Source organism: Salmo salar, chromosome ssa09, assembly GCF_905237065.1.
Source record: "Salmo salar chromosome ssa09, Ssal_v3.1, whole genome shotgun sequence".
NCBI lineage: Eukaryota > Metazoa > Chordata > Actinopteri > Salmoniformes > Salmonidae > Salmo > Salmo salar.
The window spans coordinates 29,045,996-29,073,341 of NC_059450.1; the positions used below are offsets into that span (position 1 = coordinate 29,045,996).

The window sequence follows — 27,346 nt, forward strand, 5'->3', positions numbered from 1 at the left end:
GTTCACAGAAGGGGACATTTTTAGCTGTCAAAGACAGTACCATTTTAAGATATTCCCATGAGACCAGCAAATTCTAAAATGGAAAGATTTCATAACTAGTTTTGTCATAACCTCACTGCAGTTCACATCTAGTCCATAGTGTTGTGTATGTGCCATGCGGAGACCAGCTCCATTGTGTGTGTTTGTGACCTGTGCAGAACATGCAGTTACTTGTAGAGGCGAGGTCGGTGCGTGCGTACAGGGATGAAGTGGACGCTCTGAGGGAGAAGGCAGCCAAGGTGGACAGACTGGACACAGAGTTGAGCCGCTGCAAGGAGAGGCTACACGACGTCCACTTCTACAAGACACGAGTCGAGGTGATTCACACTGATCATTACATTTAATTGAATAAACGTTGTGACTCACCATCAATTTAATGACACCTGAAATCAAATAATACTGTACATTTAAGGAAAAGAACCTGGTGAAGGAATTTGCCAAAACGAGTTGGGTTTAATAATAAAAGTACCATATCTTCAGCATGCTCCACTGTTCATGCACCTTTTGTTTGAAAGGGACAACATATATTTTTGTCATTATCAACACACATCCACATGTTTAGCCTATCTCGTCTGTCAAGACACATTAGACACACTGAGTACAGAATAAGGTGATTGGTGGTGCATATTAAGACCCATAATCCTTAGCAGCACATCTTTCATGTCTCTGGGTCAAATTAGTTCCACAACATTGACTACAACATTGACTAGAACCCCTGCTGTCTCTTTCACAGGGGAACAATGGCATCTCCTGATCAGCAGAATGACCAGGCCCTGGGTTTTATGGGTTTGTCCAGGCATGGGTCTCCACAGCTGTCAGTGGCAGGCCTCTGAATCACTATGTCCCTCTGTCTCCATCTCAGCCTCATTATATTTCACACACTCCATCTTACTGTGTGCTTGTTTGAGATCGACTACATTGCAGTGGAATCACTGATCTACAAATCACTTTGCATCCCCAATGAACTACTCATTATGTGATCAAGATGAGCAAATCTGCACAGCGTATTGCTCATGCCGATCTCCTCACATGCTGTATATGTCCCTCTGTCTCCATCTCACTGTGTGTCTGTCTGTATTATATGTCTAAAGGAGCTGAGAGAAGATAACGCCACTCTGATGGAGACCAAAACCCTGCTGGAGGAACAGCTGGGAGCCTCCAGGGGGCGTTGTGACAAACTATATGAGCTGGAGAAGGAGAACATGCAGCTGCGCTCAAAACTACACGACGTGGAGATGGTGAGAAAATTGAACCCGGTGTCTATCAATGACTGGATCACACGGTCTGTGTATGTCTTTACCCTTTTGACAATACTGAGTTACACATCCACCGTAATTGCTGGACCTATTCTGGAATTGAAAATGTAACAAGAGAATATTTGAACACTAACACAATAATGGTCAGGGTTGGCACAATAGTGTGAAAAGGATATGTGTGTGTCTGGCCCACTCTGCTGTCCCTCTCAGGACCGGGACACAGATCAGAAGCGCCTGGAGGGGTTGATAGAGGAGAACATGCTGCTGGAGATCTCTCAGAAACAGAGCATGAACGAGTCTGCCCACCTGGGCTGGGAACTGGAGCAGCTGGCCAAGAACAACAACAACAACGACAGTAAGGGGACACACACACACTGCAGAGAGCCCATATTAATCCTCTTCCATTAGCTGTTGATGGTGTTTTTGGATGCAAAAGGGCTGAAAAGACAGACTTCATATATTTTGGTGATAAAATGACTGTTTTACATTAATCACAAAGCAGTGCTCACTCCTCTGTCAACAAACTGTATACAAACCTACACAGTGTGGCACTACCATGATCACATGCACAGAGCATCTCCAAATAAAAGATGTCAGAGTTTTTTTTTATCGGACAAAATGTATTCACAAACAGAACTGAACAAGCACCCCTCTCTTCCCCCCAGTGTGCAAGTCGTTTGGGTTTGAGCTGAACGAGTCTGCGTCGAGCCGTCTGCTGAAGCTGGAGAAGGAGAACCAGGGTCTGCAGAGCACCATCCAGGAGCTCAGAGAGGCTTCACTAAGTCTGGAGGAGGACCAGCTAAACGCCATGGAGTTGGAGAGAGAGAACCAGGGCCTCAGCAAAAAGGTACTGTACACACTGATTTGACAGACGCTACTTTATGCTGGTCCCACATGCTTTATAGAATGGCAGTCTGTGTTGTGGCATACTATGCTGGTCCCACATGCCCTATATAGATAGTCAGCAGAATGCATTGCAGTATGTATTGTGGTGCAGTTAAATGAATGCGGGTGGGAGCAGAGCAACATATACTGAGTGCTATCTTTCTCTATTCATAGTATATGTCATTGTCCCAGCACTGGTGAGGATGTTTTGAATGTACATATCTCACACATACTTCTGACATGTTGAGCTTTCATATGTATGACGTCTTTGATGTGGATTGATGAATTGAATCTATTTTGTCTGTGGTTTCTATCATGATTGTCATCCATTTTGTGTCTTCTATAGCTGGAGCCTATGCAGACCCTGCTGGACCAGGAGAAGCAGACCACCCAGGACATGGAGGGTCTGGAAGAAGACCTGCTCAAAGACGAGCAGAAACTGGAGAAGACTCTGGAGAGACTGCAGGCAGACAAGAACAGACAGGCACAAACTGTACTTCTACCTTTACACATGCTAAATGCACCATTTCATGGCCAGGAGGAAAACTTGCGGGTCCTAACTGTCTGTGGCATGTTGTCCTCAGTGGTCCCTCTTATGTCCTCATTATCCCACCTGACTGTCTTTGTGTGTTCCCCAGATCTCAGAGCTGGAGCAGGAGAAGGAGCACCTGAGCCAGGCGGTGAGCTCCCGGGGTCAGCGCGCCCAGGTCGACAGCGAGGCCCGAGTCAGGGAGGTGGAGACAGAGAACCGCGTCCTCCACCAGACCATCACCAACACCGGGTCCAAGCTGGCCCGGCTAGAAGCCCAGGGCAAGCAGGCCACCGAGGAGCTGGAGACACTGAGGGAGAGGGGGGAGGAGCTGGAGAGGGAGACAACACGTCTGCAGAGGAGCAAGGAGCAGCTGCAGAGGGAGGTGAGGGAGGTCTTGCACTTGTTTCGCCAATATTTGCAGCTATTTTTTTGTTTGTTTTACTTGCAGGAATTGTGAGTTGCAATCAGTGCATTCAACTTAGGTAGTTAAATCGACTACATATCACAATCGTTGTAACATGCCTGAACTGTAAATGTAAACGTAGGTGGCCTCCCTGAAGATCACATGTGACCGGGCTGAGGCCCTGGAGAGAGACAACACCAGCCTGGAACAGGACAACCGGAGGCTGAAGAAGCAGGTGGAGACAGCCCAGAACGTGAGCCTGCGCCTGGCCACGCTGGAGAATGACCACAGCCTCTTGGACGAGGAGAACCTGGAGCTCCGCCGCACCGTGGAGTCCCTCCGGCCAGCTGCTGTGCGCCTGGCCCAGCTCCAGCAAGAGAACAGGGAGCTGGAGAGGGAGAGGGAGGATCTGACCCGCTCTGTGGAGGAGCTGCGGTCCCAGGGGAAGAGGGCGGAGCGGCTGGAGCTGAGCATCAGCAGCCTGGGCCAGGAAAACCAGAGGTTACAGCAGAGCCTGGAGAACAGCTCCACTAAGATCCAGGGGCTGGTGAGGGAGCTGAGGCAGGCGGAGACCGGGGTTCTGAGACGGGAGCTGGAGGAGGTGCGCCTGGCGGGGAAACGCCTGGAGGCGGTGGAGAAGGAGAAGAGGGGGCTGGAACAGGAGCTGGGCCAGTCAGAGAAGGTACGTCTGCGTGTATATGCTACATGTATACTGTAGTTGTGGAGTATTACGCACTCCTGGCTGCACAATGAATTTCCTTGATGGGATAATACAAATGTAATTTAACTGAATTGAATGGAATTGATTTTAAGGAGAGGAAGCAGCTGGAGAAAGAGGCGCAACGTTTATGGCAGCAGCTGGAAGTGAAGGAAGAGGTGCTGGAGGAGAGTGCTCTAAAGCTGGCCTCATTAGAGAAGGAGGGCATCACCAAGGAGAAGGAGCTGGAGAGGTTAAAGGAGGTGGCTGGGATGGTCAAAAAGCTGGAGAGTCAGAACAAGGAGCTGCAGAAACAGGCCACCATCGACAAGAGGACCCTGGCCACACTCCGAGAGGTATGTATGGGGAAGAGGTCAGAGGACAATGTACAGTAGGTTGAAGTGATAGGTGTACCATACTAGGGTTGAATATTTTCAAATGTATTTTAAAAATGTTACATCCCAAGAATAAATCCGGTATTTACCACCCTAACCAGAAATGTCATTCTAAAGCATATAAATATACTACCTGAGCCTGATGAGCCATACATTAAGGACATTTTATGAGCCCAAGCGGATTTAACAAGTTACATCAGTAAGGGATCATAGCTTTGACCTGGATTCACCTGGTCAGTTTGTCATGAAAAGAGCAGGTGTTCTTAATGTTTTGTAGACTCAGTGTATAGTCTACCGCACATTACACACGACAGAAAACATAAAAGCCCATAGATGTAGCTATGCTCTCTTGGGTTAATAAATGAAACTAGCTCCAGTAGGCTAATCTTTTTGTGGGACTTTATTACTGTACTTTATTGTATTATACTGGACTGGAATTATGCATCTTGTTCAAACCATGAAGCTGGGTGAAGGACATGCAGCCTACAAAGTCACAATTATAGTCTAGGGTATATTTACTTTTTATGTAAAAGGGCATATTTTACATTTTTATAATTAGTAGGCTGAGGCATATACAGTGCATTCGGAAACTATTCAGACCCCTTCCCTTTTTCCACATTTTGTTACGTTACAGCCTTATTCTAAAATGTATAAAAATAAATAAAAAAAACTCATCAATCTACACACAACAGTGAAAACAGGTTTTTAGATATTTTTTCAAAAATAAAAACAGATATCTTATGTACAGACCTAGTACCGACGAACCTGACGTTTCTACTTGTAGAATCACAATGCTCGTCAGTGGCCGAGAACTTGACTTTGAGCCAATCAGAGAGCACAAAATTCCACCTAGGGAAGCCTAACAAAAAAAGATGGCAGTTTTGAAACTGCAGTAAAGCTCAGTAACTGCAGTCGACTGTGGTATTTTGGACGCAGTAATTGCAGTGTACTGCAGTTATGCTGCACTCTAACTGCAATCTTTTTTCGTAAGGGAGCCGACAGCAGTGACAAAAAAAAATAGGGCACTTTTCCAGGTGTACTCCACCACCTTTTCATTAGAATTGTAACTACAACAATAAAACTGCATAATAAAATGTTTTATCTAGAGCATGTCTTTACATCTAGCTAAGGAGTTTTGTGCTTGAAGTATTTTTTGTAAGGTTCAGTTTGATAATAAGCACCTGCTCATTAGTTAGATAATGTTAGCTTGCTAACTGAGCTAGGCAGTCACACACACTTCATATGAAATGAATGGGGTGTTCAGTGCAGCACAATGCACACAACACTAAATGCTCTACCAAGCTAGCTATCTACTGTTAGCAAGATGATGAAGAAATAATTTAATTCACTATCCCATACTGCCAGTGTCAGTCTGCTTTCTAGCTAATGTTAGCTAAACGGTTAGCATTGCCATTTAGCACAACATAGCTGGCTAGCTATTCCACCGACTCTCGACAGCTAATAGGCAGCTACTTCAGTCGAAAAACAAATATTGTGATGTAATTATAATTTTGCTAGCTATGCTAGTTGTGGCCGTCTGGTTAGTATCAACAAGGGCTTACTACAAATTCTAGCTGGCTAGCAACAAAATTAGCGTAGGTTGCTAGTTAGTGTACATCAGCGGCAGCAGGCATAAGCCAAACAAGTTAGTGCCACTTTGTGGCCTGGAGTATTAAACTAAGCAAATCTGAGGTCAAACTCTTCTATATGAACAACGACAAGTTAACTGCCGACACTCTGGGCGGAGTTGCTAAGTACCTATCGCCAGTCAGATTTCTCGGTGTGTCTGACTGTTTGGTAGACAGGTCAATAGAGTCAGGGTTTTATTGTGTGTGTCCTGTCCAGGACCTGGTGAATGAGAAGTTGAAGGTGCAGCAGCAGTGGAACGAGTTGGAGATACTGAGCGACGAGCTGGAGAAGATCGGCCTCAACAGAGAGAAACTACTGCAGGAGGCGAACAGCTGTGAAGACAAGTAAGTGGCTTTACACCACCAGCATGCATCACACTACCAGATTTTCGACAATACATCTACCACAGTGGCGGTCTGTGCCGTTTAAGATTTTTTTTTTTTATGAGCATAGTCCTATTTCTATTACAACATTGGATGACTGTCATTCATATTCCATTCAACCAGTTCTATGTAACAGAGATAGGTTCAGGCTACTACATGATACTCAAATTTTCCCTATGCCCATCATGAGGTTGCAACAACCTAGACTATGAATGAAAGTTTACAACGTAGGTGCACACAGGTCGAGAAACAAATTCGAGGTGACAGACAGGGACACATGGGACAGACGGTGACATTCAATACCGCCATGCACACTCTTGCCTGCATCTAGATTATATAGAATGTAATTATTAGTCCAACAGTTGCAAACAAGAGTTTCTATTGGGCAAATTCAGGTATGTTTATCCCCGTTTTGTTCCATTTGCTTCCGTTTTAAGAAACATTTTTCAACAGAATCTGCAGAAAGAATACACCCCTGATCACGCGTGAAAACAGTTAACTTTCATAGCAGCCACGTTGTATTCAAATATAATTTTATTTGTCACACACACATGGTTGGCAGATGTTAATGCGAGTGTAGCAATGCTTGTGCTTCTAGTTCCCCAACAACTACACACAAATCTAAAGGGGTGAATGAGAATATGTACATGTAAGTATATGGATGAGCGATGGCCGAGCAGCAAAGGCAAGGTGCAATAGATGGTATAAAATAAATTAGTCATATCACATGTACCAGTTGAAGTCGGAAGATTACATACACTTAGGTTGGAGTCATTAAAACTCGTTTTTCAACCACTCCACAAATTTATTGTTAACAAACTATAGTTTTGGCAAGTCGGTTAGGACATCTACTTCATGCATGACACAAGTAATTTTACCAACAATTGTTTACAGACACAGTGAATTTTAAGTGAAATAATCTATCACAATTCCAGTGGGTCAGAAGTTTACATACACTAAGTTAACTGTGCCTTTTAAAAAGCTTAGAAAATTCCTGAAAATTATGTCATGGCTTCCGATAGGCTAATTGACATAATTTGACATAATTTGAGTCAATTGGAGATGTACCTGTGGATGTATTTCAAGGCCTACCTTCAAACTCAGTGCCTCTTTGCTTGACATCATGGGAAAATCAAAAGAAATCAGCCAAGACCTCAGAAAAACTATTGTAGACCTCCACTAGTCTGGTTCATCCTTGGGAGCAATTTCCAAATGGCTAAAGGTACCACGTTCATCTGTACAAACAATAGTACGCAAGTATAAACACCATGGGACCACACAGCCATCATATGCTCAGGAAGGAGATGCGTTCTGTCTCCTAGAGATGAACGTACTTTGGTTCGAAAGGGCAAATCAATCCCAGAACAACAGCAAAGGACCTTGTGAAGATGCTGGGGGAAACGGGTACAAAAGTATCAATATCCACAGTAAAACGAGTCCTATATCGACATAACCTGAAAGGCCGCTCAGCAAGGAAGAAGCCACTGCTCCAAAACCGGCAAAAAAGCCAGACTACAGTAGCAACTGCACATGGGGACAAAGATCGTACTTTTTGGAGAAATGTCTTCTCGTCTGATGAAACAAAAATATAACTGTTTGGCCATAATGACCATCGTTACGTTTGGAGGAAAAAGGAGGAGGGTTGCAAGCCAAAGATCGCAATCCCAACCGTGAAGCACTGGGGTGGCAGCATCATGTTGTTGGGGTGCTTTGCTGCAGGAGAGACTGGTGCACTTCACAAAATAGATGGAATTATGAGGATGGAAAATTATGTGGATATATTGAAGCAACATCTCAAGACATCAGTCAGGAAGTTAAAGCTTGGTCGCAAATGGGTCTTCAAAATGGACAATGACCCCAAGCATACTTCCAAAGTTGTGTCAAAATGGCTTAAGGACAACAAAGTCAAGGTATTGGAGTGGCCATCACAAAGCCCTGACCTCAATCCTATAGAAAATTTGTGGGCAGAACTGAAAAAGCGTGTGTGAGCAAGGAGGCCTACAAACCTGACTCAGTTACTCCAGCTCTGTCAGGAGGAATGGGCCAAAATTCACCCAACTTATTGTGGGAAGCTTGTGGAAGGCTACCCCAAATGTTTGACCCAAGTTAAACAACTTAAAGGCAATGCTACCAAATACTAATTGAGTGTATGTAAACTTCTGACCCACTGGGAATGTGATGAAAGATATATAAAAGCTGAAATAAATCATTCTCTCTACTATTATTCTGACATTTCACATTCTTAAAATAAAGTGGTGATCCTAACTGACCTAAGACAGGGAGTTTCTACTAGGATTAATGTCAGGAATTGTGAAAAACTGAGTTTAAATGTATTTGCCTCAGGTGTATGTAAACGTCCGACTTCAATTGTGTATACTGTAAGATATGTAAACATGATTAAAGTGGCATTATTTAGAGTGTATTGTATAAAGTGACTAATGATTAGTTTGTTAAAGTGGCCAGTGATTGGGTCTCAATGTAGGCAGCAGCCTCTCTGAGTTAGTGATTGCTGTTTAACAGTCTGATGGCCTTGAGACAGAAGCTTTCAGTCTCTCGGGCCCAGCTTTGATGCGCCTGTACTGACCTCGCCTTCTGGATGGTAGCGGTGTGAACAGGCAGTGGCTTGGGTGGCTGATATCCTTGATCTTTTTGGCCTTCCTGTGACATCGGGTGATGTAGGTGTCATGGAGGGTGGGTAGTTTGCCCCCGGTGATGCGTTGTGCAGACCGCACCACCCTCTGGCCCTCTGGAGAGCCTTGCGGTTGAGGACGGTGCAGTTGCAGTACAGGCTGTGATATAGCCCGACAGGATGCTCTCAATTGTGCATCTGTAAAAGTTTGTCAGGGTTTTGGGTGACAAGCCACATTTCTTCAGCCTCCTGAGTTTGAAGAGGTGCTGTTGCACTTTCTTCACAACACTGGCTGTGTGAGTGGACCATTTCAGTTTGGCCGTGATGTGTACACCAAGGAACTTAAAACTTTCCACCTTCTCCACTGCTGTCCCTTCGATGTGGATAGGGGGTGCTCCCTCTGCTGTTTCCTGAAGTCCACGATCATCTCCTTTGTTATGTTTACGTTGAGTGAGAGGTTGTTTTCCTGACACCACATCCGAGGGCCCTCACCTCCTCCCTGTAGGCTGTCTCGTTGTTGGTAATCAAGCCCACTACTGTTGTCATCTGCAAACTTGATGATTGAGTTGAAGGTGTGCATGGCCACGCAGTCGTGGGTGAACAGGGAGTACAGGAGGGGGCTGAGCACGCACCTTTGTGGGGCCCCAGTGATTAGGGCCAGTGAAGTGGGATGTTGTTTCCTACCTTCACCACCTGGGGGCGGCCTGTCAAAGTCCAGGACCCAATTGCACAGGGCGAGGTATGAGTTCCAGGGCCTCCAGCTTGATGATGAGCTTGGAAGCACTATGGTGTTCAATGAACAGCATTCTTACATAGGTATTCCTTTTGTCCAGATGGGATAGGGCAGTGTGATGGCGATTGCGTTGCATCTGTGGACCTGTTGGGGCGCAGTCCTTGTTAGCGGGCCGCGACGGTGGCACTGTATTATCCTCAAAGCGGGCAAAGAAGGTGTTTAGTTTGTCTGGAAGCGTGGTGTTGCTGGATTTCTTTTTGTAGTCTGATTTCCTGTAAACCCTGCCACATACGTCTCGTGTCTGAGCCGTTGAATTGCGACTCCACCTTGTCCCTGTACTGGCCTTGTTTGATTGCCTTGTGGAGGCAATAGCTACACTGTTTATATTCAGACATATTCCCAGACCTCTTTCCATGGTTAAATGCGGTGGATCGCGCTTTCAGTTTTGCGCGAATGCCGCCATCCACGGTTTTTGGTTAGGGTAGGTTTTAATAGTCACAGTGGGTACAACCTCCCCAATGCACTTCTTTAGAAATGCACTCACCGAGTCGGCTTGTAGGTTGATGTTGTTCTGAGGCTGACCGGAACATATTCCAGTCCGCATGATCAAAACAATCTTGAAGCGTGGCTTCCGATTGGTCGGACCAGCGTTGACTGGTTCTCGTCACAGATACATCCTGTTTGAGTTTTTGCCTACAAGACGGAAGGAGCAGGATGGCGTCGTGGTCGGATTTGCCCGGAAGGAGGGCGGGGGGAGGGCTTTGTATGCATCGCAGAAGTTGGAGTAGCAGTGATTGAGGGTGTTGCGCATGCACGTAGGGCAATCAATATGCTGGAAGAATTTAGGTAGAAATGTTCTCAAATTTGCTTTGTTAAAATCAGCTACAATAAATGCAGCCTCAAGATGTATGGTTTCCAGTTTGCATATAGTTCAGTGAAGTTCCTTGATGGCCATCTTGGTGTCTGCTTGAGGGGGAATGTACACAGCTGTGACTATAACTGACGAGAATTCTCTTGGTAGGTAAAATGACCGGCACTTGATTGTAAGGAATTCTAGATCGGGTGAGCAGAAGGACTTGAGTTCCTGTATGTTATTATTACACCATGAGTCGTGTAATGCATTTATAAGCATACACCTCCACCCTTCCTTTTCCCATAGCGGGGTTCATCTGTGTCGGCACGATCCATGTAGAAGCCTGGTGGCTGAACCGATTCCGACATCATATCCTGTGAAACAGAGAATGTTATCATCTCTGATGTCTCTGGAAGGCAACCCTTGCTTGAATTTTGTCTACCTGGTTGTCAAGAGACTGGACATTGGCTAGTAGTATACTCGGGAGCGGTGTGCACGTCTACGGAGCCTGGCCAGGTGGCCGCTTCGTCTGCCCCTTCTGCGGCATTGTTGTTTTGGATCGCCTACTGGAATTAGCTCCATTGTCCTGGGTGGTGGTTTGAACAAAGGATCAAAAGCTCCAGTGTTGTTGTTGTTTAGTCATAGCCAGCTAGCTAATTCTATTTGAGCAGGGTGTTTGAGTAGGATAAACTAGCTAGTTGCATTTGCTAGCTAAGTAAGTGAAACTGAATGTGAAAAATGACTCTCTTGCTTCTCCTTTATTTTGGAAGAAATTGATTTGATCAAAACTGTTGAACTATTGTCTTTATCTCTCTGAGTCTATTACTCATTTTGTTCACTGCAGTGCTAGCTAGCTGTAGTTTATGCTTTCAGTACTAGGTTTATTCTTTATTCGCTTGCGTCCCACCTACTCAACAGCCAGTGTAATCCCGTGGCGCGATATTCAAATACCTCAAAAATGCAAAAACTTCAATTTTTCAAACATATGACTATTTTACACCATTTTAAAGACAAGACTCTCATTAATCTAACCACACTGTCCGATTTCAAAAAGGCTTTACAACGAAAGCAAAACATTAGATTATGTCAGCAGAGTACCCAGCCAGAAATAATCAGACACCCATTTTTCAAGCTAGCATATAATGTCACATAAACCCAAACCACAGCTAAATGCAGCACTAACCTTTGATGATCTTCATCAGATGACAACCCTAGGACATTATGTTATACAATACATGCATGTTTTGTTCAATCAAGTTCATATTTATATCAAAAACCAGCTTTTTACATTAGCATGTGACTAGCATGTGACTAGCATTCCCACCGAACACTGCCGGTGAATTTACTAAATTACTCACGATAAACGTTCACAAAAAGCATAACAATTATTTTAAGAATTATAGATACAGAACTCCTCTATGCCCTCGATATGTCCGATTTTAAAATAGCTTTTCGGTGAAAGCACATTTTGCAATATTCTCAGTAGATAGCCCGGCATCACAGGGCTAGCTATTTAGACACCCAGCAAGTTTAGCACTCACCAAAGTCAGATTTACTATAAGAAAAATGTTATTACCTTTGCTGTTCTTCGTCAGAATGCACTCCCAGGACTTCTACTTCAATAACAAATGTTGGTTTGGTCCCAAATAATCCATTGTTATATCCAAATAGCGGCGTTTTGTTCGTGCGTTCAAGACACTATCCGAAAGGGTAAATAAGGGTGACGAGCATGGCGTATTTCGTGACAAAAAAATTCTAAATATTCCATTACTGTACTTCGAAGCATGTCAACCGCTGTTTAAAATCAATTTTTATGCAATTTTTCTCGTAAAAAGCGATAATATTCCGACCGGGAAAGCGTGTATACGTACAAAGAGAGAGAAAATAAAAACATCTCGTGCACGAGCCTGATTCTCAGAGTACTCTGACCGGCCACTATCCAAACGCGATAATGTGTTTCAGCCTGGGGCTGCCTCGATATCATTCAGCTTTTTCCCGGGCTCTGAGAGCCTATGGGAGCCGTAGGAAGTGTCACGTTACAGCAAAGATCCTCAGTCTTCAATAAAAAAGAGCCAAGATGAACAACAACTTGTCAGACAGGCCACTTCCTGTTCAGAATCTTCTCAGGTTTTTGCCTGCCATATGAGTTCTGTTATACTCACAGACACCATTCAAACAGTTTTAGAAACTTTAGGGTGTTTTCTATCCAAAGCCAATAATTATATGCATATTCTAGTTACTGGGCAGGAGTAGTAACCAGATTAAATCAGCTACGTTTTTTATCCGGCCGTGTCAATACTGCCCCCTAGCCCTAACAGGTTAAGCCACTTTAGACCTTCATTACAAAATAGTGTTTTAATCAATTATTTGGTGGTGTGTTTATATTTAGTATAGTTTTATCTAAAAAGTAATTTAAAACAAATGTTTTACTATTTTTATGAAATTCACTGAGGATGGTCCTCCCCTTCCTCCTCAGAGGAGCCTCCACTGACCTACCAGAACGCATCATTTTACATTTTTGCCATTTAGCAGACACTCTTATTCAAAGCGACTTAGTTGCGACTGTAAAAAAAAAAATAATAATAACATTTCCTTAGCGAAGTTACGGTGGGGAAAGACATTTATTTATTATATTTTTTTGGGGGCAAGAGACCAGTGGCGGCAGAACGGAGTGCTCGAGTTGGGATGTAGGGTTTGAGCATAGCCTGAAAGTAGGAAGGGGCAGTTCCCCTTGCTGCTTCGTAGGCAAGCACCATGGTCTTGTAGTGGATGCGAGCCTCGACTGGTATCATACTACCAAATTCTTTACGTCTACACTGTCCCAGTATGCCACCACACTACCAGTGTCTCAGACACATAACCATGTGTAGGCCTCAATATCCTACCCTCATAATACTGCAGCCATTTTGTAATATTTTTTTACATGGGAACCGAGTGTTTTTGAGTATTTTGTAGTAGGTATTTTTGTAATTTATTGCATGTGCGTGTGTGCTGAAATGCTTCTTGGCCCCTTGTGAAAATATGTGTTCCCAATGTCCACTTTGGATGAGGAACAGGGGTCATGTTGGGTTTTGTAAAGCTCAAAGTAAAGGGGCTTTTCATGTTAAGCCAGTGTTATTTGCTTTAGTGGTTGCAGCCCAACCTTCCTACCTACCTACCTACCTCCTGTGCCAGGTATATTGGGTGAGTCCGGGTTTATGTTCAAAAGTGTGTTGAAATTGTTTAATCTCTTTATCTCTGGCTTTATTTCTCCATATTTTATTTTGGCTCTCTATTTCTAGTGGTGTGTGTGTGTGTGTGTGTGTGTGTGTGTGTGTGTGCGCGCGTCGCTGAATACTCCTCTCTAAAGGGGTCAGAATAACTACAGCGCCATGTGTGCAGTGTTCTATTATAACCAATTTCTAAGACTGTTTGGGGAATAGCAAAATTACAGGGGAAAGATGGTTTCCTTTCCTGTGTGGCTTGCAGCAGTTTAATTTTCCCTGGAAAACAGAGAATCTAGTCCTGCCGGGTGAGGTAGCATACAGTCACAGTGAGCACCAGACCTGTGTTCAAGTAATGTTCTTTTTTAATTTTATTTATTTAGTTATTCAAATAATTGGAGTGTTTGTTTGAGCCTGCCTAGAATGCCAGATGGGTGAGGTTTTATACTTTTAGGACTATTCCATTGGTTCAATTGTACCAGACAAGTTCAATCAAGTGCAGCTAAAATATTTGAAAGAAAATGAATACTATTTGAACCCCAGGTCTGGTGAGGCGAGCACAGCAGGACAGCACTGTGGGAATAGCTGTACTGTACACTCCTGAACTCCAAAAACTATGAAATAAGACACTTTTTAAAAGACCTGTATTACCCCAAAGTAGGGCATCTTCTTGAGGGTTTTTCTTAAGAGTCTCTGAGGATGTGTTAAGAGGTAAAGAGTTAGAGACCCAAGCGAGTGTTACCCAGAGGAGTTGGATTACAAAGCAAAGACATTCCTTCTCCAGCTATTTGTGCTCAATGAAACCCAAGCTGCCACTAATCAGTTAACCTCAAAGAAATTCACTACCCTGAGTTACATTCTAACACCGCTTAGTAATCTCATGTGTGCACTGCACACTCATGATGATATTGTGTTCCACCTCTTGGCAAGGGTTTTTCAGTTTTTTCCCCTCATAGTTGTCTTAGCCCAAAGCTAGTACGGATGAAAGTCATATGGTTGTAAAACTTTTAAACATGACCTCAGCAAGCAAACCTTTGTCACAAATTCAAAATCCCATAGTATTCCTCTAGTCTTTTCTAAGTCAAGGATTTATCTGCCACACAGTCTCACTCTTGATATTAGAAGAAATAAGCTCAAATAAATGGTACATTCAGCCTCATTAGTGTGTATGTGTAATATGTAAATTTGCATCGTTCTGCAGGAATTTCCATTGTTTGATCATGGCACCTAAATAAAAGCACCACATTCCTGATTAATTTGAATCAATTAAGTAATTTGTGTCTGGAACTGTCTATTGGACTTGATATGCCATTTAGACATACTGTATGCCTGTCACAGTAAGTACAAGATCTTGGAGAGTAAGATCGAGTCAACGCTGAAAAAGACACTGGAGATCCGTGAGGAGAAGATTCATGGTCTGGAGTCTCGACTGGAGGAGTCTAGTAGTCTTAACCAGCAGCTGCGCACTGAACTCAGCACCGTACGTACCTATACACCTCTTTCATTCACACAGAAACACACACTCCTACATATTTGGAGCACACACATTCTCTACTAATCATACTCTTACACACACACACACACACCCACACACTCTTACTTTACTCTCTTTTATGTAACTTGTTCACTTACAATCTTTTTTCCCCCCACACTGTTGACCTCTGTGTTGTGGTGATCAGTTGAAGAAGACTCTGGAGGCTCTGAGACAGAGGCAGGAAGAGGCCCACTCCCACAGCTCCACACAGCAGGCTGCAGTTCAGGTCCAGGGCCACAGCCAGGGTCAGGAGAAGTGGGAGACAGTGACGAGAGAGGCCACCGCAGAGCTCCTCCAACTCAAGGACTGCCTCATCGACATAGAGAAAAACGTGAGTGGTGTTCTTTTTATAGGGATGGAATGGGTGATAAAGGATAGGATTAAATTACAGGCAAGGTTCAAATGTTTGATTGAGCTTCTGATAAGGATTCCTCAGTAATGGCTGTGAATGCTTAGAACATGAGTAGCTAAACAGCAACTACAGTCTCTGTCAAAACATACTGGCATAAGCATGTGGCAAACTGTTATACAAATGGTATACACTGAGTGTACAAAACATTAAGAATCTCTGCTTTTTCCATGACTGACCAAGAGACCTGTTAAGGAAGGATTTTGATGGCTTGTAACCATTGAGACATGGATTGTGTGGGCAAGATGACAAAATATTTTTTAAAGTGCCTTTGAACAGGGTATGGTAGTAGGTGCCAGGCTCCCCGGTTTGTGTCAGGAACTGCAACGCTGCTGGGTTTTTCACGCTCAACCGTTTCACATGTGTAATAAGAATGGTCCACCACCCAAAGGACATCAAGCCAATGTGACACAACTGTGGGAAGCATTGGAGTCAACTTGTGCCAGCGTCCCTGTGGAACGCTTTCGACACCTTATAGAGTCCATACCCCGACGAATTGAGGCTGTTCTGAGGGCGAAACGGGGTGCGCAACTCGATATTAGAAAGGCGTTCTTAACATTTTGTACACTCAGTGTATTGTCCATGTATAATCTTACCCACTTCCCTTTTTCCTTTCAGAATGCAACCTTGCAGACAGAGAAGCACCTACTGAAAGATCAGCTGAGACAGCTAGACAACCAGAACAGCCAGCTGAATGCCCAGAATGTGGCCCTACAGAGGCAGGCTGTAGCACTGCAGCAGCACAACACAGCCCTGCACAAACAGACAGCCAAACTACAGGTACTAAAATACATACTACAGTGGCTCTACTCCAACATGCTACTGTGCATCTCGCTCTGAGCTTGGCTGTGTGGTGGTCTGGTGGTTGTTTTTGTTTTTCACCCCCTTGTTTGCATTCTTAGAGTAGCTGTGTCAGTTGTTGCCTATGTAGATGTTGTAGGATGACCAATTTGAGATGTAGATGTTGTGATAATCTGAGAATTATACCTCTGTGGTGTGTTTGAATGCCAGCTGACGCAGACAACATCTTAATGGGTTTAATAGAGTGGTACTCTTCCTTTGTATCCTTCCGTTAGGTGGAGAACTCCACCCTCAACTCCCAGAGTGCATCTCTCATGGCCCAGAATGCCGTGCTGCAGGGCCAGGTGGGGGCTCTGGAGAGCGAGTCGGAGGCATGGCAGAGGCAGCGGGAGGAAGCGCGGGTGGGTAGGGAGGGCGTGCTGCAGGACCACGAGCGCTTACTGAGCGTTCACGAGAGACAGGCGGCGGAGTACGAGCAGCTCATCACCCAACACACCGCCCTGAAGGGCAACCAGAGAGCCCTGGAGAAGGAGCACCGTGCACTGGAGAACAAGTGGGTCACACACAGAACACACATACATGCACACACTCACAGGGGTTACACAAACCACTAGGCACAAACCACTAGGCACAAACCACTGGGCACAAACCACTGGGCACAAACCACTGGGCACACACATTTATTTATATACACTACCGTTCAAAGGTTTGGGGTCACTTAGAAATGAGTGGGAGGCCCCGGTGCACAACTGAGCAAGAGAACAAGTACATTAGAGTGTCTAGTTTGAGAAACAGATGCCTCACAAGTCCTCAACTGGAAGCTTCATCAAATAGTACCTGCAAAACACCAGTCTCAATGTCAACAGTGAAGAGGTGACTCTGGGATGCTGGTCTTCTAGGCAAAAGGATAAAAAAAGGCAATAAATCATTTTCTTTACACCTCACACACCAAGTGATTGCACACATATGGGTCAGACCGAAATGGGTCATACACACCAGGGGGTCAGCTACCATGGTCACACACACACCACAAGAAGTCACACTGAGAGGGTGTAATAGAAAAGGATCAGGTGAGAGGTTTACAGTGGTCAAATGACAGTGGTTCATGTCCATGTCATGTGTATTGACGTTGGTGTATCTGCGTAAAATGTCAATTGGTTACAGGTCATCAAGAGCAGTTGTGATCATTTTTTTCCCCTGAAGTTAATTTTCCAATAACGGAGTGCTTCTTTTGATAAGCCACATATAAACAGCCATACCATATAGGTTAGTGAAAGTATGTCCTTCCATATTGACTTGGCTCTGGGACTTTGAGAGACCGACCTGAGGAAGTGACTTAGGGGATGTTCTTGTGTGCCATTCATGCCTCCCCCCTCCTTCCCCCTGACTCCCCACAGCTCCATGGCACCAGGCTGCGACAGTACAGTAACAGGCTGGGTCTGTTCTCACTCTGAGACTGGAGCTGGTGCTGGGAGAGACTGCTGGCACAGCAACGGTTGGTTTGGGTGGAGGAGACAGGTGGCCGGCCTATCACTAGGGCTAGGTAAGGACAGGTGGGCTGTAGATGGCTTCAGACCAGAGCTATGCCTGTTCAATAACTCTGGGAGACTAGTTTCAGTCAGTTGGTGTTCAGATAGTGGTTTCAGATATCACCCTCTTCCATGGAAACTGTTCTCTTGTTTGTCTGCACACACCACACACCCTTGTTTTTCCACCGTCCCTCCTGTACTGGAAAGATTGTCCTATAGAGCCCCACAGTGGTGGAGTCATAATACCCATAAAACCTAGCGTTCAAACAGGCAACTGGTTCCAATTGTTTTTTCCACCATTCATTTTTCCCATAGGGAATTTTAGAAACACTTAAAATAAGGGCTGTGTTTTGTGTAGGCTTACCCTGGCATAACGTTTTGATAACCGTTTAAATCTCTCTAGGACAAGATTACTTTTATCAATATATTCAGCTCTATTTACTCTCAGATTTGAAAATGCAAATTAGCATCAAAGTAGACATGCAAAACTACAAATCACTGCAAGCACCTGCATGTAATCTGTAGCTGACACCTTTTCTTAACAGGTACTGTGTCTATTTAAAACTTGCACAAGACTGTTCACAGAATTGTCAATTTTAAAGACATATGCCAATTTATTCATTACTACATTTAGCTAACATTAGATAGTTAATACAGAAATTCTTACCTTTGCCTTGATTCAGCAGTCTTGTCCAAATCATCATGGTATTTGTAGTTCTTTATGATAGCCACATTAGCAGCTAATTAGCGTTTCATTTTTGGGGGGTAAATACATGCAAATATATTGATAAAAGTCACCTTGTCCTAGAGAGATTTACATGGTTATTAAAACGTCACGCCAGGGTAAGCCTACACAAAACACAGCCCTTATTTTAAGTGTTTCTAAAATCCCCTATGGGGAAAAAAATGAATGGTGGAAAAGCGATTGGAACCATTTTCCTGTTTGACCGCTAGGTTTTATGGGTATTATGACTCATACTGTGGTACTCTATTGTGAACCTTACCATCAGTTCAGTTTAAATGGAGTGATGTGAGAGGCACTGTGGGCTGGCTGATCTGGCTGACTAATAGTCTCTCCTCCTATCCTTCTGTCCTTTATGAGTAATGGAGTAGGGGCCTGGGGTTGAAGAGTCTGCCTGCTGTACCGTCAAGGGCCTAATCAGCTGGAATGTCAGCTGGTCCATGTATGCCTCAAAGCCCTGGGTTGTATTTTTGTTAGGGCAAGCTGTAGCAATTTTTTTTTGAACAGAACTAAAATTAGTGGTTATTGGACAGGTTGAGGTCGTCCCTCCCTGTTTCGGTCAGTGTTTTTCTTCTTCATTTGGTGAAAATGAATGAAACGACCCTGATGGGATAGCCAAGGTCTGTGATCATGGCAGCTCTTAGAACAAACCACCACGTCACAGGCGCTCAATATCTCATGACTTTTCCAACCAACTCTTGTCCAATCTAACATCGCTATTGTTGTCTCTCTTATTGAGTGTGAAGAGAGGTTAGGTGGTTTGGTGATCATTAGGAATCTATAAGGGATGGGATCACCATGGCCTATTTTAGATGTAACAACACACAACCTGGGGACAGTTAATTGGGCACCATATCTGTTTATGTGACTTCTGTGGAGGTTCTATCTTTAACCCAGTCTCCGTGTCTTTGTCTGTGCAGGTACATAGTGCTGCTGAAGCAGAAAGATGCCATGGAGGCAGTGGAGTCCACCCTTCAGAAGGAGAGGGAGAGTCTAGGAGAGGAGATCCACAAAAATGCGCTGATTCTGGGGGAGAACCAGAGTCTGAGGGGGGAGGTGGACAGGTGAGCTCAGTCAGCACAGCAGCACCTCTATTCATTCACACCTACTAACTCCAGCTTTACAAACGTCACCATATGGGAGAGAATGAAGGTAGCCTAGTGGTTAAGAACATTGGGCCAGTAACTGAAAGGTCACTGGTTTGAATCCACAAAGCCGGCGAGGTGAAGAAATGTGCACTTGAGCAAGGCACATTACTCTAATTGATGCCCTAAGTCGCTCTGAATAAGAGTGTGCTAAATGACTAAAATGTAGAGAACCGGGTTTCCAATGGAAAATATGAGTGCAGCAGAAACACTGGTAGAGTACAGCCTGACTCTGGTACCCTCTGGTGGTTGCATACTGTAATGGCTGACTTTCTCCTTATCTTGCTCCGTATACACACACTACCACGTGTCATGTAACACTACAATCAGATAAAACTCTTGTTGCCAAGTGGAAAAGTCTGTGAATAGGCTGAAACAATCAGTATGACTGAACTCGACGCAAAAAAATAGAACAAAATTAACTAACTACAAAACTGACGATCTGACCCTAAAATTAGGCTTTTGAAGAGTGATTTATTTTGCAAAGCACCAGGACCTCATATGTCTCTTCATACTGTCTCTTGACATCCCCTGTAGGTTGACCCAGACTCACTCCCAACTGCGTGCGGAGTATGACGGGCTGCAGGTGCAGACCAAGGAGTTGAAGACCGGTCTGAACAGAGCTCAGCTGGAGGTGAACCGCTGGCAGGCCAGATACGACTCGATGAAGGAGCAGCACCAGGGCCTGGACATCTCCATGACCAAGCTGGACAACCACTGTGAGGTACACAGACCACTGACTCTCGGGGACTGCAATCAGCTACTGCACATACAGCTTTTATGCTTTAGAGACTTGAAAGTGCAGTTTTGTCCAGAAGTAGGCTTAATTTGTGTCCTAATCTTTAATATACAACTTCATCTGGGTCAGTGTAACCATTGACTTAAACCATATGAAATGTTTAGTGCATTTCTAAAGTTGGATATAATGCAATTGTATTGTAGTGACACGTGTACATGCTGCAGTTTTAGCAACAGTGTGTATCTATGTGTTCTGTCTCCAGCTGCTGACCCGTCTGAAGGGGAACCTGGAGGAGGAGAACCACCACCTACTGAGTCAGATCCAGATGTTGAGCCAACAGAACCAAACCCTTCAGGAGAGAACCATGGAGAACAAGGAGCTCTACCACGAAGAGCAGAAACAGTACATGTAAGTAGGTGTGTGTGTGTGCATGCAGGTATATAGAGGAAAGTCATTTTGAATGTCATAAATAAATCTAACAACTCCTGTGTTTCCAGTGACAAGTTGAACTTGCTCCGGAGGCAGAAGGAGAAACTGGAGGAGAAGATCATGGATCAGTACAGGTTTTATGATCCAACCCCTAAAAAGTTAGTACTGTTACATTTTGATTTGCTAATGTAGCTTCGTCAATGAACTATGAATAGGATGACAAATGGATCCATTAGCAAGCCCTAGGTCCCAGAGTTTTTCCTGGTCAGGTCACATGGTCAGTAAACCCTCCTGCCCAATTGTCCTGTATGCCTATAGCCTACCCTAGCTGTCATCATGCTCTCTCACAGCTTGGATAGAAAGTTTGTGCTGCATAAAACCTGTCTATTAATGCCAAAGTCCACCATCAAAACAATAGCTTACTATGGATTGTTTCATTATGCAGACAATGTAGTCTAGCCTACTAGCCTATCTATAGCTTCTGTATTTACAGTATTTAGCACGTATCCTTTTTATATTACACATTGGAACTTGGACTCCACGCTGTCGGAGTGATCTTTCTCATCACTCGTAGGCTTACCAGTGTTCACAGAAGGGGAGGTCGCTCTCATGAGTGCCGCTGGGCCTCTGGTAGTCATCATCTTGGTTTTCTGGGAGAGGAGGAGGAGGGCTGGCACTATTCTCGAGAGGTGGTAGAAAAGGAAGAACAAGGCTACTGTCATTGCCGGGCCCGGGCAGTGAGGTCTCTGACGGGACTGGCAGGCTGCTAGTACTGCATCAGTAGGCCGACTAGCTTCCACCTGCCATGGTGTTTCGTCTGTCGAGGATGAGGTGGTAGCTTTGCTGCGGAGTTTTCCACTACGCCATTGTGACCTATGGGCTGAAGTTAGATGGATGTCTGAGTGTAACTGTGATTTCCTTTGTGTCTGTCAGGAGGAACCATTGGGCCGGGGCCAAGGCTCTGGCCAAACTCATCAAGCCCAAGAACAGACAGGACAGCTCCAGGGAGAGGGTGCGGAGCGCCCCTGACATTCCCCTGCCCGAACCTCCCACCTTGGACTTCCCTGACGTCCCTCCCCCCACGCCTCCCCCTCCACTGCCCCCCCGCCAGTCCTGCCTCAGCCTGGACTCTGTACGGAACCACTCTCTGGAGGAGAACCACCATGGACAGGGACACTTCCCTGCCCTCACCCCCACATACTCCAGCAGAGGTAAGACAGACAGAGGGGATGTCTACTCATCCAGGGTAGTTCTATCCCTGAATAATGGAAGTTGTCCTGGCCCTACAGTTCTACAAGTCCTCTTTTTTTCCACAAGAGGTAGCTGTAAACTAGCTACGCAAAATCTAAAATGTCTTCCCCCTCAAACTCATCTTGCCTTTGTTTTTTTTTAATGTCTGTTCTTCATTCTCTACTAGTTCAATGGGGATCTATTGCATGACTAAACATTTTAATACTTTGTCTCGTCAACTTTGTTGGGCAATTTCAGGCCCTGTTCATTTATATAATACATGCAGTTAACTACTTTCACTCACTCTTTCTCCCTCTTCTCTTTGTCATTGTATGTATGTAAAACATAACCCCCTCCTGTTCAGTACCCCCATTCCTTGCCCGAGCCCTGCCAGCAGTACCCCCTGTCACTGCAGCTAAGCGGTTTGGCTTTCTGAGGACTAGGAGCCAGGAGAAGGTTCCCAAGACGCCTCCCTCATAACGTTCTCGCTCTAGACGCCTTCGCTTCTGGTCCTCCTCTGACATCCCCACCTGTACCACCGAGCCCCTCCCACTCATCATCGGACAGTTCTAACACCACCATCTTCATTCATTCCTCTTAATAACACCACCATCTTCACTCATTCCTCTTTATTTACCCCCTTCTTTTATCTGTAACATCTTTACTTTTTGGCCCTCTGTCATTATTTCCTTACAGAAAACAGACATCTTAATGCACACATGTACACACTTATCAAGCTTTCCTCCCATCACAACATACACTGTCTCTCTCACTCACACACACACTGTACAGGCTAGTTTGAGGCCTCCAGCCTCACACCAGGCACTCCACTCTGGGTAGACCCTGCAGTAAGTAGCCTTGTTTTGGATTGGAGCCCCCCCTCACTGCAGCCAGCCAGCAGCTTTGCCTACTTCTGTGAGAATGAGATATCTGTATGTCACCTGATATGTTTAGGTTAATCATGTAAAGGTCCCGTGTGGCTCAGTTGGTAGAGCATGGTGTTTGCAACGCCAGGGTTGTGGGTTCGATTCCCACGGGGGACCAGTACGGAATACTTTTTTAAAAAAAAATATGAAATGTATGCATTCACTACTGTAAGTCGCTCTGGATAAGAGCGTCTGCTAAATGACTAAAATGTAACTGTGAAGAGCGATGCCTACCATCCCAATAAAGGCAGTTCATCTGTTTGCTCTGTCTCTTAGTCTGGCAGCCAGTATCAATTCCATGTTCCACATGGATGGAGGAATGTTGAGAGGAGAATTACTTGGAGGCAATCTGAAATCTGCAATATTTACTGCTATTCAAAGGATTTCTGCTTTTCCCCCCCAGGAGTGATATAAATACCACTTAGGGAGTGATTGAGTGTTTAGGTTGCCTGTGTACACATGCTCTCTGTGCCACGTTGTTCCATGTTAAGCGTTAGCCTGTGTTGCATTGCTGATAATGACTGCCTCCAGCTAGCACTATACTCTCCTTGTCTCACACCCAAACACCACAATCTCACAGCTTCCTTTATTCCATATCCTGTACTCTTGTGTGCTGTGTGTCTGTCACTCTGCCATGCTTTTTTACACTCACCATCCATCTCTTTTCCCTCCACACCATTCTTGTTATCCCCTCGCTCAGCCCACCTTAATGACGATGGCTGTGCTAAAATACAGAATAACTGTTCTATTGGATCTATTGATGTCTGCGACTACTAAACACGGTACGCTTTGCATCAATGACCAATCCCATGCTTGACTGAGGGAGCGAGGGAGCAGGGAAGGGAATCAAAGGCTTTGGCCAGCCAGTAGCCTACCAGACACCCTACTGACTGAGACATTGCTGTCTGTTTAGTGTATCAACACACACTCTTTTTTTATTTCACCTTCATTTAACCAGGTAGGCCAGTTGAGAACAAGTTCTCATTTACAACTGCGACCTGGCCAAGATAAAGCAAAGCAGTGCGACAAAAACAACAACACAGAGTTAAACATGGAATAAACAAAACATAGTCAATAATACAGTTGAAGAAAATCTATATAGTGTGTGCAAATGAGGTAATATAAGGGAGGTAAGGCAATAAATAGGCCATGGTGGCAAAGTAATTACAATATACCAATTAGACACTGGAGTGATTGATGTGCAGAAGATGAATGTGCAAGTAGAGATACTGGGGTGCAAAGGAGCAAGATAAATAAATACAGTATGGGGATGAGTTAGTTGGTAGGGCTATTTGCAGATGGGCTATGTACAGGTGCAGTGATTTGTGAGCTGCTCTGACAGCTGGTGCTTAAAGCTAGTGAGGGAGATATGAGTCTCCAGCTTCAGTGATTTTTGAAGTTCGTTCCAATCATTGGCAGCAGAGAACTGGAAGGAAAGACGGCCAAAGGAGGAGTTGGCTTTGGGGGTGACTACTGAGATATACCTGCTGGAGTGCGTGCTACGGGTGGGTGCTGCTATGGCGACCTGTGAGCTAAGGCGGGGCTTTACCTAGCAGAGACTTGTAGATGACCTGGAGCCAGTGGGTTTGGCGACGAGTATGAAGCGAGGGCCAGCCAATGAGAGCGTACAGGTCGCAGTGGTGGTTAGTATATGGGGCTTTAGTGACAAAATGGATGGCACTGTGATAGACTGCATCCAATTTGTTGAGTAGAGTGTTGGAGGCTATTTTGAAAATGACATCGCCGAAGTCAAGGATCGGTAGGATGGTCAGTTTTACGAGGGTATGTTTGGCAGCATGAGTGAATGATGCTTTGTTGTGAAATTTTGGATTGGAGATGCTTAATGTGAGTCTGGAAGGAGAGTTTACAGTCTAACCAGACATCTAGATATTTGTAGTTGTCCACATATTCTAAGTCAGAACCGTCCAGAGTAGTGATGCTGGACGGGTGGGCAGGTGTCGGCAGCGACCGGTTGAAGAGCATGCATTTAGTTTTACTTGCATTTAAGAGCAATTGGAGGCCACAGAAGGAGTGTTGTATGGCATTGAAGCTCGTCTGGAGGTTAGTTAACACAGCGTCCAAAGAAGGGCCAGAAGTATCCAGAATGGTGTCGTCTGCGTAGAGGTGGATCAGAGAATCACCAGCAGCAAGAGCAACATCATTGATATATACAGAGAAAAGAGTCGGCCCGAGAATTGAACCCTGTGGCACCCCCATAGAGACTGCCAGAGGTCCGGACAACAGGCCCTCCGATTTGACACACTGAACTCTATCAGAGAAGTAGTTGGTGATCTTTCTCTCTCTTCTAAGATCTAATCAGACAGGAAACTGCCTTCACTTCCTGTTGAATTAGAACTGTCTGTGTTCTATTCTGTCTCAGCAGGCCAAGGTTCAGCCTGAATAACTAAAATTGGATTTAGCCTATTATACTTTCATTATGACTATAATCGGATAGCAACATTGGTAGGTCCAAAATGCCTCTGGAAACCATTGGCGTATATACCTTGTCATTTGGAAAGGTCTGTGACTGAAGAAGTGGTAATTGAGACTACTGTATAGCATTGTGCCGTAGTAAATACGCCAAAGGCCAGGAGTCAACTTGTTCCCTTAGAAAGCTTTTGCTGACGGTAACCCTTCTCTGCTTTAACAAATGTATAGTCCACTTGCCCTAACTGTGTCCACTGTCCAGCAGCCTCCAGCTCACCTGCGTCTGCTGTGTCCAGAATGGGGTTTGTTTGGAAGGATGTGGTACCATCATAGATACTAACTGCTCTGTCATTGTTTCCCTAGCACTAAACGACAGTGGAGTGTCCAGAGGCAGGGAGTGGTTCCGTGCTTCAGGGGGCAGCAGTGAGGGTGTGAATGGCACTGAGGAGCTGTACGCCAGACGGAGAGGTGTGGAGCTAGGGGGGGCTGCTGCTCACTCCACCCCTGCCAACCACCCCTCCACCTCAGGCCTGACACCCAACTCCAGCTCCAGGCCTGGATGCAGGCCCAAAGGTACAGTGGGCCCAATGCCCATGCACTGCCATCTTCAATGACCATGACATAGTATAGGCCCGCAGTATGTCCTTTCTATGTCATGAAACAAATTTGCTTCTGTCTCTACTTAAAGTCATTAACCAGGTTTCCATCCACAGTTTTGTGGCAGATTGGGCAAGTTTGCAATTTTACTGCATCCAATTTTGTGACAAAACCATTGCGAGAGTTGAAAATGCGATGGGAACACATTGAACTTCTGCTTTAATCCCCCTTCTCCTCTGTAACCATTACCCAGGTTGTTGCTGTAAATGAGAATGTGTTCTGTCAATTTACCTGGTAAAATAAGGGTTAAATGAATGTTATTCAGTACATGGAAACTTTATCACACAGGTGATTTTTATGTGCACTACGTATTTACGCACAGCATTTTATCTGTAACAAGTCAGTTTGATGGAAACCCCTTTGGTGGGGAAATGCGCATCTTTTTTAAATATTTGCATGACAATCTGTCGCCAATTGGATAGAAACCTAGCTAGTGTTCTAGAATAACACCAAACAGGTGACTTAAATCCCTAATCCCCCAGAATGCATTGTTTACACAGTGCTGAAATTCTGGCTGACAATCAGTGTTCAGTGCTTTCTAATGGAATAATTCTGCTGTCCTCAGTCAATAATCACAGTCGCGGTCTAATGGAAAGTTTGTTTACTTTGCTTGAAACCTTCTGGTCGAATCTCAGAACCTTGTCCCATCAACTGGGGAATAGATACACAAACACTTACAGGAAGGAGCCTTGTGGTTTTAGGCTACATCATCTTGCAGAGCCAGTTTCTACATGATATTATACAGGAGCAACATTTGGATTCAGTATGTAGATACTAAGTCGACTATCTATAGGATGTCATTTAGGGTTGAAGCGTGTGGAGAGACATAAGCTTATGGTTATGCTCATGTAATATGAAAATCTTTAAATTTATGAGCTATACTTGAAATACAGGCGGCTCACTTCCTACTGTGTGTAAATCCGTTTTTTTTTTTCCTACAGCTTGGAGATTACCCTTAATCGCCCTATACACTCCAGACCTTTCAGTGTGCACTTTCAGTTGTAAAGTGGGACAGGAACAGTTAATAAGAGACGTTGGTGCAATGATGTGGTACTGTTGTGGGGAAACGTCTGTTAAGACCAATGACTCATAACATGTAACTTTATTGCTCTATAAATGTGTGATGACGTGAATGAGTAAC

At 44.6% G+C, this 27,346-nt stretch overlaps 1 protein-coding gene across 1 annotated transcript in view; it reads left to right on the plus strand.

The window, feature by feature from the left end:
• The window catches only part of LOC106611164 (protein Daple), a 96,579-nt gene that overhangs the window by 58,322 nt on the left and 10,911 nt on the right, over positions 1–27,346 (plus strand). Inside the window, 19 exon segments of the mRNA XM_014211076.2 lie at positions 198–356; positions 1,131–1,277; positions 1,506–1,650; positions 1,961–2,142; positions 2,527–2,664; positions 2,819–3,094; positions 3,258–3,797; positions 3,929–4,168; positions 6,053–6,180; positions 14,976–15,117; positions 15,317–15,502; positions 16,199–16,360; positions 16,657–16,934; positions 19,573–19,716; positions 20,335–20,521; positions 20,799–20,944; positions 21,034–21,123; positions 21,899–22,176; positions 25,912–26,121. Of these exon segments, the coding sequence (XP_014066551.2) occupies positions 198–356; positions 1,131–1,277; positions 1,506–1,650; positions 1,961–2,142; positions 2,527–2,664; positions 2,819–3,094; positions 3,258–3,797; positions 3,929–4,168; positions 6,053–6,180; positions 14,976–15,117; positions 15,317–15,502; positions 16,199–16,360; positions 16,657–16,934; positions 19,573–19,716; positions 20,335–20,521; positions 20,799–20,944; positions 21,034–21,123; positions 21,899–22,176; positions 25,912–26,121 (3,778 nt within the window).